The sequence below is a fragment of the Lissotriton helveticus genome, chromosome 2_1 (assembly GCF_964261635.1).
Source record: "Lissotriton helveticus chromosome 2_1, aLisHel1.1, whole genome shotgun sequence".
In the NCBI taxonomy this organism is placed as follows: domain Eukaryota; kingdom Metazoa; phylum Chordata; class Amphibia; order Caudata; family Salamandridae; genus Lissotriton; species Lissotriton helveticus.
This window is the reverse complement of record NC_136059.1, coordinates 950794271-950805739: the sequence shown is the minus strand read 5'-3', so window position 1 is coordinate 950805739 and position 11469 is coordinate 950794271. Positions and strand designations below refer to the sequence as shown.

The 11469-nt window shown below is 43.8% G+C and overlaps 1 protein-coding gene across 1 annotated transcript in view; it reads right to left on the bottom strand.

Annotated features, from left to right (window-relative positions):
- Positions 1 to 7652: 7652 nt before the first annotated feature.
- The window catches only part of LOC144819553 (fructose-1,6-bisphosphatase isozyme 2), a 415645-nt gene continuing 411828 nt past the window's right edge, over positions 7653 to 11469 (bottom strand). The window contains exon 7 of the mRNA XM_078677393.1: positions 7653 to 7805. Coding sequence (XP_078533519.1) covers positions 7758 to 7805 — 48 coding nt within the window. The 3' untranslated portion in view covers positions 7653 to 7757. The remainder of the gene's footprint in view (positions 7806 to 11469) is intronic.

Genomic DNA, 11469 nt, shown 5'->3' with positions numbered 1-11469 from the left:
CTTTACTTCTTATGAGGGAATACGTTCAGCGTGGTAGGGGGCGGGGCTACAATTGCAGGCAGAAGAAACTAACCATAAAGCAAGTATCAATGGTGACAGACTGACAGTGCCATCTACAGAATCTGCATTGGTAGGAACAGCTTTACTCAAATGGGGTCATGCCCCAATCAAATGCCTCCTTCCAACCCTCACAATCTGCATTTCGGATACATTTGTGGACACCACTTTAATATTTGTGGCGGAGGACAATGTGGGGCCCCAATTTACCTTTAGGGAGCCTTTTGCCTGGGGACACACTACACTAGCCCACTCTGCTTCGCTGCAGATTCTATGGATTGCCTGAGTGGAAATGGGCTTGCAAGCAGAAGGACTAGCCATTTTAGAGGTGGCCAGGGTAGTGAGGACTGATCGTGTAGTAGTAGGGGCCATCCGGTCTAACTATGTTCAACTCTTGCATGTTATTTGTCCATCTTGCTTGCACGCAAAACTTGGATTTATATTTCTATGACTTGAATACACAGATATTCTTTACTACACGGCTGACCAATTACATGTCTGTCATACATATTTCTACCAAACCTTATTTTGCTGCCACTCTGCTTCGACAAGCTTCACGCCCAAAAGATATTTGGTCACCACTGCAACCCTATTTGGCCAAAAGGGCGGATATTGTTTGATAATTTTGCTCTTAATGTATCTGATAATTTGAGAGGTATATATTGCTTACCAAAGTTCTGCACTGTACTATTTTACATATGAGTGTAATGCTACATATGAATATATTGTGTCGCTGTATGGTGATTAACAAATCTAATGCCTATGCGGAAACAAACATTGTAACCAAATACTTTAGGATGTATTGCCCCGGTTTTAAAAGAAAAATAAAGTTTAAAAACAAAAAATATATATTTTGGTGTCACATAACTGGGCTGCTAGATTTAATTTTCCCTCATGAAGTAGAATTTGCTCCATGTGTTGCTATGCTTCTCACTTGCACCAAACATCAAGAACAATTGGCCGTCTGACTACTGCGTTCTAAATAGCTTTACTTATTAATTAATGTATTTGTAATGGAGCAGAACACAAGTAGCAATTAGTTCATATCACTTTAGCAATTACTCACTAGGTTCACAGATTGCATATGACTACAACCTACATGTTGTTGCTTCAGTTAAATTCAGAAAAAGGCATTTGAGCCAGTGCATTGGTCTTTCGTGTTCAGATGAATGTGGGGATATAAAGTATTGGCCAGTATGAGAGAGGTTTCGGAGAGCATAGTCGAAAAACATGAGTGATTGATGGAAAATTGAAAGACCATTTCAGTGAGAAGTCATTTCTTGTATTGTGGTGTTTCAATGTATTTGCTTCCCACATGTGTTATCATTGTATATGTACTGGGAAAAATCTCCTTTCCCTGAAGAGAAAAGATGATAGACCATTACGGGCAATGATTGCAAAGTGTGGTGTTTGAGGATGGCCTTTTGGAAGGGGTCAAGTGGGTCACACGTCTAACAGGGGTTTCCAAGTGTATCGATGCTATGGGAAGATCTAGGTCCTAACATTTCTTAGTGGTGAGCCTTCTGCCAGTACCATTGTATAAGGCCCAGTACTGCCCAGTGTAACCAGTAACCATGTTGCTGCCATATGTTTTTAGAACCTGAGCAAGCATACAAAATATCATTTGTTTTTCAATATCTTAGTAATGTGAATAGCCAATTACAAAAAAGAATATCATATTTTGTCTCAAGTTCTGCTCTTAATTCCTCCTTCGAAATTTGTTATCAGATGGCCTTTGTCTGCTGTGCTATCTCTTGTCTCCTTTTAGACATTTGTAGTTATTAGATACCAATGCAGCTTTAATATCTTTATACCCTAAATGTTCTCCTCCTAGACTTCCTGTCTTCGAGTCAGATTACCTTTAGCCTCCGTGATAGCTGACATTTTGATACTTTGTTTTTTCTCATTTATCCAATTAAAGTTTGTTACCAACACACAGTTGGGTAAACATTTCCAGATTTTGCAACACAAAGCAGCTAGACTATTTGTCATGATTTAACCCAAGTGTGTCCTTCTGTCATTAAACCTCATTTTAACAGTTTAGCCAATTAACTCCCTTGATTTTTATTCTGATTGATGATCCTGTTGTGTAAAACATTTTGACATATTTGGCTGCTGTTTGGTTATTGTTTTGTTAGTATGGATTTTTGTCTTAAGGTAGTTTCCCATGTTATAAACATTAATTACAAGTATGGAAACAGGTGTTAGGCCTAACAATAAAGATCTTTTTGTGTATATATTTGGAATAACTCATTAAGGCAACTCCTTCATCCAGTTTAGGCTTTTATTGTTCACACTGTAATCTTCCTCCCTGTCTCTTCGTTACAAGATTTGAGGTGTGTTGGGATGGAAAAGTCACTTGCATGGTGGTGGACAGCACCTGGTGCTGATTTTTGATGTCATGGGCGAGCAGGGATCATGTGTGTATGCCATGACATAGGTCTGTCTCACAGATTGCCACCTAGTTGGACGAGGAGGGGCACCCAAAGCACTGCCCTAATACTGATGAAAGGCTACTGCTTTTGTAAGGGGTTAAGCAGCACAGGTGATGGCAGAAAACTGTATAGTAATCAGTAGAAGTGAACAAGCGTTGTGTCACTATAGTGAGACATACATGTCCACTCATGTAAAGTTCTACTGCTGTGTACTTTACTCAGCCATGGCCTGCCTCAAGTTAGTATGTAGCAATGTGCAGCATGTGTGTGGTTGCATGTCTGCTGGGTGTATGTGTGCCTGTGAATGGTACAATACATGGAGTATTATGGGTTTTATTTTGGGAGACCTAGGGCTGACTGCATGATCAATATGAGATAGAGGAATCTCCCAGACAGCACCTGGTGCTGATTTTTGATGTCATGGGCGAGCAGGGATCATGTGTGTATGCCATGACATAGGTCTGTCTCACAGATTGCCACCTAGTTGGACGAGGAGGGGCACCCAAAGCACTGCCCTAATACTGATGAAAGGCTACTGCTTTTGTAAGGGGTTAAGCAGCACAGGTGATGGCAGAAAACTGTATAGTAATCAGTAGAAGTGAACAAGCGTTGTGTCACTATAGTGAGACATACATGCCCACTCATGTAAAGTTCTACTGCTGTGTACTTTACTCAGCCATGGCCTGCCTCAAGTTAGTATGTAGCAATGTGCAGCATGTGTGTGGTTGCATGTCTGCTGGGTGTATGTGTGCCTGTGAATGGTACAATACATGGAGTATTATGGGTTTTATTTTGGGAGACCTAGGGCTGACTGCATGATCAATATGAGATAGAGGAATCTCCCAGACAGATTTATTGATTGCTGCATTCCTTTGAGCTGAGTGGGGCACACACCGGAGAAGGATCTCAAGTAAACTCAAAGGATGTGCTTAGATTCAGGGAAAAGGTCATTGGAAAGGGGCCTGGGCACATCTCAGGAAGGAGATGGGGCTGATAGGTGAATCATAAGTAGTATGGCTCAGTCTTGGCGTAAACCTTTGATACACATATCACTGTGGCTGACATCCAAGTGTGCACCTCAAGTCACTCCTGTGGCCTGTGTTGTGAGAATTGGAGTCGCTCCTTCGATGATAGACTGCTTCCTGGAGGAAGGGCAGGGCAGAGGAGAAGGCACTTCAAAAGGAAGCAGAACCCCAACACAAACTTCAAAGACACACACCATAGATCACATTTGGTGTCTGGAAATGGATTATTAGAATGGGAGCTCAAGGCCCCCAACATGGTAAAGTGTCAAGCCTCCTAACGGGATGTGCGAAGAGGGGAATCTCTGCAAGACGTCCGCCTGTGACCAGGGCTGGAGGCTAAGGCACCTGTACCTGCTTGCCTGCAAAGACCAGTGAGCCTTGTGAGAAAAAGGAGAGTGCGGGAGGGAGCGAGGTCAAGTAGGGTATCCGAACGAGAGAATATCTGTAGTGAGGTGTGAGGTGTGAGGAGATGGCTGCTGAATCAGTTGAGTTTTGCCTGGTTTCAGGTTTGAGTAGGCAACCCTGTATGCCAGAAAGTGCCGCCATGAAGTTAGCTGTGGTCATCATCACTACCGTGCTGATCAGGCCGTCGCTCATGTGCAGTGTGTAAGTCAGCAAACCCATATTTCAAAGGGGGCCGCCATGAATGTAGCTTTACTGATCGGACTATTGACTCTGGTGTGTAAGTTGGTGTCTGTAAAGAGGACCTGCTGCCATCCTGATGGGTCTGTCACATAAGCGTGGAGCAAATGTGGTGACCCTGTGTGCCAGAGGGGGGCCAATGGAAGAGATAAGGATCGTAGCCTGGTTGATGTCATCTTCACAATGAGAAGTCACCATGGTGACCCATGTGGGCCAGAGCCCCGTCTTAGAATCGGAACAGAACCATCAAACTCACCCCCTCCCCTACCTGTAGGGAAGACCAAAGACCAAATGAAACTTACCATCGCATTGGAGGAGTGCTGAAGATAGACAGCTGTGGCCCCTGCAGAGCCACATGTGTGATACTCACCGAAGGCAGCCTTTGCAGTCGCTCCACGCATGAGAGAGACACTCTTGGGGACTCCGCTCAGACAATTTATGCAGCTACAGGTTAGACTGATAGAAGAGCCGGAAACTTGTCTGGAGCACTTTTGACTTTTCTAACAGAGTCAGAGTGAGATGTCTGAGACTCAGACTGCTAGTGGGGCCTGACCTGAATGTCGCCTATAGTGAAAGGGGAATAACCACTATCGCTAGGGAGAGGGGAATGGGACTCAGGGGCCTGCCAATTGAACACAAGAGCCTGACCTCAGGGGGCTGTGTGTATTGTATGTGCATGCTGTATTTTACTTTGTGTTCGTAGATAAATACTACATTTGTCATTAAGGACAGTATTTGGCTGGACAATCATCTATTGCTGCTATACAACATACTTTGAGTTGTGAGCTTGTGTTCGCCGTCCTGTATCTACCTGCCCCTTTGACACTTGACCCGTGCTACCACTGAGAGTCAAGTGCTGAAGGGGCATTAACCCAGATGCTCAGGACCCACAGTAGTTCGGCCCCGGAACATCAGGAGTAAAAGACCTAAATCTCAAACGGTTGGCCCCCGTAACCCCTGCTTGCCCCATTGGCCCACTGAACGGGTTCTGACAAGTTGAGAATTTACCCCATGAAGCATTTAAATGATAAGGCAACAGACACCATTGAGAGTGGGTGTAGAGTGACAGATATTACCAACACTTTCATTTCATATTTCACCACACGACATGCAAAGGCTGTCCAGGTGCTAAACTTACTATGGAACCATACAAATATTCAAGAACATTCTACAAATGCACATGTAGCCATGTAGTTTGGAGCTGCAATCTTGTCCCCATGCCTGACATGGAAAGTCACATAAATGGCAGACTAGTTATGTGCGCAAATGTGGATTAGGAGACTTCCTGCTGATAATGCAAGCTTGTGGCAACTGCAAGACGTTAAGACCAGATCAATACCACGTGATGGTGTTGTTGCTGTGATGATCCACGTAAAGAAAAATAAACGGCATTCGAATAAGACAGATACAGTAGGGAATATCCAGAGAGTAGTTCAACATCTGAAAGCTATAGCGCAGACACAGGCACAAACCTAAGGGATACAACCACTTTATCAGTCAAGCAAACTTATTAACATGATCAAGTTTGATTGACTCATTCCCACTAAGCACCCCGACTGTCAGTGTCACCAATGAGGTCTGTAAATTCGAGAGTGCAAAGGCAATATTGAAGAGGAAACCATCTGCAACTGCTTAGCAAAGGACAAGGAGGGCTCCAAACTGTCAACTGTGATTGAGATTTCACAGTAATATCAGCAGACAGCCAGTGTGTCATGGACACCCCAGAGGCCCTATGCACAACATGGAGGAACTTATCACTGCAGAATGTAGTTGAACAGGCCACATCGACTCTGAGTTAAGAAAGAGGAAAAAATATCCATCTGCCTCCTCAATAACTTTCAAGATCTATGCAATAGCATCATTAATACCCGGAGCAGCCTATCAGCTCATGTTACCAGCAATGCAGACAAAGGAAGTGAGATTGCACATTAATACCTACTTGACACCCACGATGGCCATGTGCCTAACCATGACACCCTCAAGTTTGGCTGACACTGAAAACTTCTGTTGTAGTCTATCATCCACTTACTTCTCAGTGCCTGCAGAAAAGGTGAATCAGCAAACCAGGGTTGGAGTCTCACCATTCAACATCTGCAAATGTAGGTCAAAAGCAACAGCAGAGAAGGTAGAGTAACAGTCATAGTGTCTAGAGCGCAGACTATTGACCAGATTCATGGTTGATAGAGCAATGAGAAATTCAGAACACATGAGGATTGAAGTTAGCCAAAGAGTGTGTTTGCTCTGTCAGTAATACAGACATGTGACTCTTGCCCAACACTCTATTTTGGCAATGTTCACTGCATGAGAGTAGCAAAACAGAGAGATAATTGAGTGTTAGAGTAGATTAGTGAGAATGTATGTTCTTCTATCCTCCAGAGAATGTGCATTAAACATCCAGGATCGATGTACAAAGTGGCTGAGAGAACATATTGGAAAAATCACTTGAAGTCATCTGCAGACTCCAGTCAGTTGGAGCAGGTCATCAATATGTAGAGAAAACTTGACATAAGTGTAGCATCAAATGTTCTTCGTTGTGCATAATTTTCTAAATCCAAGACGGTTTTAAACCAATGACAGAAGGTGGTTTTATATTCAATATCAATTAATTTGATGGTACCAAAAACCTAGCATCATGACTATGTAATCATGAAAAGCTAAAATGCAGTAAGATTTGTACCTATAAACTTTGATGCCGGTTGTGCACTCTGGTTACATTTGAATTCTGAAAGCATTACCTCTGGACACTTGGAATTTGGCATGTACCAGTCAATCTGGTAAGGAAGTGTTAGTGCCTTTGGTTTATGCGAACAGCCCCCTGTAGACTCATGCCCTCCTCTCCAGCTGCCTTCCATACTGGGATGAGGGATGGCACATTGGGGTTAGATCTAATAAAAGTAAATGAGCAGACTGGAATCAGACTTCACTTTAATGGTGGAACAGAAGCTGTATAGCATCGTGGAGGGGTGGAGGTGCAATGGGTGGCTGTGTGAGTGGGAAATAGGGCAGGGGAGGTGCAGAACGGATTTACATGAGCTAGACAATATCAAATTCTGCACAGAGGTCTGCTGAATGAGGCTGCTTCCTTTGCTGTGGGTCTGTTTCAGGCTTAACATTAAAAGTATCTGATTACATGTGGGAAAAGACCGTACAGTATTAAAAGACCATTCAACCGGGCAAAAAGGACTTTGCAAATAATGCATGAAACCACAAGGTAATTGACACCTGAACCGACATTGAAATCAATAGGAGAACCCGTGCAAACGAGATATAATCTCAAAAGAGTGAGAACTACACAACCACAAGCTACAAAAAATAGAAAGGAGACACCAATTCCATACTTAAAGAAGAATGCAAAGTTTTCTAGCTTTCGTAAGGGAAAGTTTCAGTTCTATTAAGTACGCAGAGGCGAGGATTATGCTTTACTTCCTTTGCTTTGTTCCATAATTTCACAAACAGCAGCCATTTTATGATCAACCAAATAAAAAAAAACATTCCCAGAAACACTTAAGAAGAGCAATATTATCAACAGTCATTCAGCTATATACAATCCATATAAAGTCCTTTGTCTCTCTTGAAACTCCCTCTTTCTTGGTGCAAATTACGCCACTGCTCGTTCCTTATGCATCCTGTCTGGAATCATCAGCCCCTAAAAAAAAAGAGATCAGTAAATAACTGTTTCTATAAAAACAACCAGCACCAGGCATAAACATGTAAATCAGCTTTGGACTTCAACTAAGAAGCATGAGCATGCAACCGATAGAAAGCAAGCAGAATAAGAAAATTCTTATTAGTAAGGGAGGGAAGAACACAGCTGAGATCTCTTGCTGGGTTGGATAATTCTCTCCTCCAAGTCCTTAATTGAATTAAATCTTACCATTACGAAAGCTAGGAAATTTTACATTCTAACTCAGGACCCGGAGGCAAGGATAATGCTAGTTCAAAGCTAGCACACCACCAATTGAGCTAGATCCACAACCGGCTTAAAGTAGAATCTCTTAACGGTGGAATCTGAGGACTAATCTGCTGAATTCATAAAGTCCTCTAAATGGGCGTGCGGGCTGAATGCCTTTGACGCCATTGCTCTTCTCGCTGAGTGTACCCCAAACACCCTGGTGCTTATGCCAGCTTCCTGCATGACCCATTGCAACCAACACGCTACAGTGGGCGAGAAAACCGCTTTATATGGTTTATGCATTGCTATTAGGAGTTGCAGCTTGCCCAGTCGATGAAATTCTTCAGTCATCTCCTCATAGGTCTTCAGAAACTATACCACACACAGCTTGGGGATATCAACGAAAGTGGAACAGGTCATAATCCTAATATTTGAATTAGTTTGTCAACTGACTGTGAATGAGAGCCCTTCTGGGGAAAATACTCTACCTGTTACATCGCAGGCCCTTACATCCAAGACTCTTCTGCATTAAAACAGACATAAAAACATGGCCAGGTGTGCCGAAAGCTCTTTACATGACAAAAACCTGTTCGGTTACCGAGACAGAAATAAGTTAAGAACCTGATTAGCATCCCAAAGAGCAAAACAGCAAGGTTCCAGTGGAAGGAAGAGGTGAATTCCACATGCAATCTGCATAAAAAAGGATGTTCCCTCACGGGGCTGCCATCAATCGGGGCATGTCTCGAAGAGAGAGCAGATTGGAAGGCATTAATTGAATGGTAGACCAGACCATCCAAAGTCAAGCTGGACAAAAAATTTATAATTTGCACTAACTCAGAGATCACCGGATCCACACCTCATCGCACACACCAACCCATCCATCTTGTCCTGGCCGACCTATAATATTTGACCGTACTGTCTGTCCTCAGCCTATCTCGAAAGTCCTGGGATTTACCAGCATCCCCAGTAATCTGCCATGCCATCAGGTACAGGCAACCCTCCATCACCATCCGGTGCGGAATCTGATCGGGTTTAGGAAAAGAGTTTCAAATAGGGATAGAAGAATTGGAGAATTCCAAGAAAGTTCCACCAGAACTGGAAACCAAACCTGTGACCTCCAAAAGGTCATTTCAAGGACCAGCTCTGCCTGCTCTCTCCTTACAAGTGCCGAAACCCTCATGATCATTGAGAACAGGGAAACGCACAACCTGTCTCCTGACTCCAATATTGAAAAAAGGGATCGGTTGACAGCGCCTGTGGGTCCAGTTTCCAGCTGAAGAACCTCGCCACCTGGTGGTCCAGATAGAAGACAAACAGGCCCACCGAGAACTGATCCCACCTGTTTAAGATTATTGAGAAATCCTGAGGATTCAGCTTCCACAGGCTCAAATCCTGTCAGTGTTGAGAGTGCCTGTCCATCATTTGGGGCGCCTGACAGGGAAGATACTCTGCTGTGAGATCATTTGGAGGTCCAGGCAGTACTGTCAAAAGTTCTTCACCAGGTCTGACAGGGCTTTTGAATTTCATCCCTACTAAATTGTTGGTATAATGCATTGCTAACACATTGTCCATCTTAAGGAGGACACAGGATTGGATACTGTCCCTGGTCCAACACCGAACACAAAGGAGCCGGCGATGAGCTCCACCAGTTTCCTCCTATGGAGAGTTCCCCACACCTTGTGTCCCAACCTAACCTGCTGATGTTGAACTCTATGACGCAGTCTGGGTTTGAACCGAAGATTGCTCTCCCGTTCCAGGCTTCCATGTGGGAAAACCACCAACTTATTTTCTCCTTCACCTCGTCCAACAGGGGCACTAACTGGGAGTAAGTTAGCCCCTTCCAGAAATGATGCAGTTGGAGGTGGTGCAACACCCGATAAAGTAGCTGGTAGGTTGTTGTCTGAGACGGAGACAGGAGTGACAACTTCTCATTGAGTACAAACCCCAAGCCCTCTAGGAGGTTCCCCGCTTTCTGCAGTTCCAGGGACAATTCACTGGGGCACTGACCCAATAGAATAATGTTGTCTAAATATATTATGATCCACATACTCTGTGCTTGCAGATGTTGTTCCAAAACCAGTTTAAGGACTATTGTAAAGCACCAAGGCGCCGACGATAGCCAGAATGGCAGAGTGGTGAACTCAAACATCTGGTGATGCCACACAAACTGGAGGAATTATCGGGGGAGGGAGATCGGGCTTGTCAAGTAGGCATCTTATAAGTCTAGGCGCACCATCCATTGGAAGGTCGCAGGGCGTCCCGGAGCGATGAATCCTCTCCATCTTGAAGTGGCAGTAAATTAGCCACTTGTTGAACTTCTGGAGATTGATGACAGGTTTCTGACCAAAAACAGTTTGTGGATAAAACTGTTAGGGTGAGTCACAGACTGTCAAATTGCCCCTTTGTGTAAGAGGGCCTTGACTTCCATGTCTATGAGTCTGCTAGCCTACAAAGAGAAATTGATTGTGTGTTGGAAAAGTTCCTGGTGGGAAGAACCATAAAACTTGATCTGGAACACTCTGACTCTAAGACAATATGATCCACTGGTCTTTTGGGATGGATACCCAAACGTAAAAAAAAGTTGCCAGCTGGCCGCCTACCGTTGGCAGAGGAATGAATGGCTTGTCCCTTGAAGCCTCCTCTGCCACAGAAATGCTAGCCCCTAGTGGGGTAGAACCAGTGGTCGAAGTGGGGGGAAAAAAGTAGGGGAACTGTGGGTGGAGACTCAGAGGGTGGGAATAAGCAGAGGATTGGATTAGTGGGCGGAGTCGGAGGTGTGAATAGTAATAGCAAAACATACCAATTCTTTGTATTTTTAGAGAGCTCGATATTCACATATACTGAACACATTGGTGGCACTGTGAATGGAAATGCGGTGCATGAACTGCACATCTTGTTAGCATTTAAAAGGGGTGATTTGGAGTGAAAGGTAAGAACAAAATCTAGCCGAGAGGGAAAACACTGAAAGCTAAAATTATGCTGCTCGTTTAGCTTCTCAGTTTGAATGTAATTGCAAAGTAAAAATTAACTTATCATGGCAGTTCTATGAAAGCAGCAGAAATATAAATTTGATGTGCGTGTAGGCTTAAATCTCTATTTGAAATCTCCAACTTTTCCAAATGCCATCCCACCTACCTTTAAGTACACGTTTCAACACACCCATCAAATCACTTAAAGCTTTGCCACCGAGGTCACAGAGCACCGGCCCAAAATATACATGAAAAGCTCTGACTCTCTTTTAAACCACCCTGCAAGCCAGGTTTTTTGATGCTATTCAAAAAGGGGGTGGTGATGGACAGAGTATCTGAGTTAATCAGAACACTCCTACCCAGTCAACAGATCAGGGCTTGATCCATCACCGTTTTTTAGCTCACTGCACCATCCCAGTTCAGAACCTGGCTATATGCAAATTAGTCTG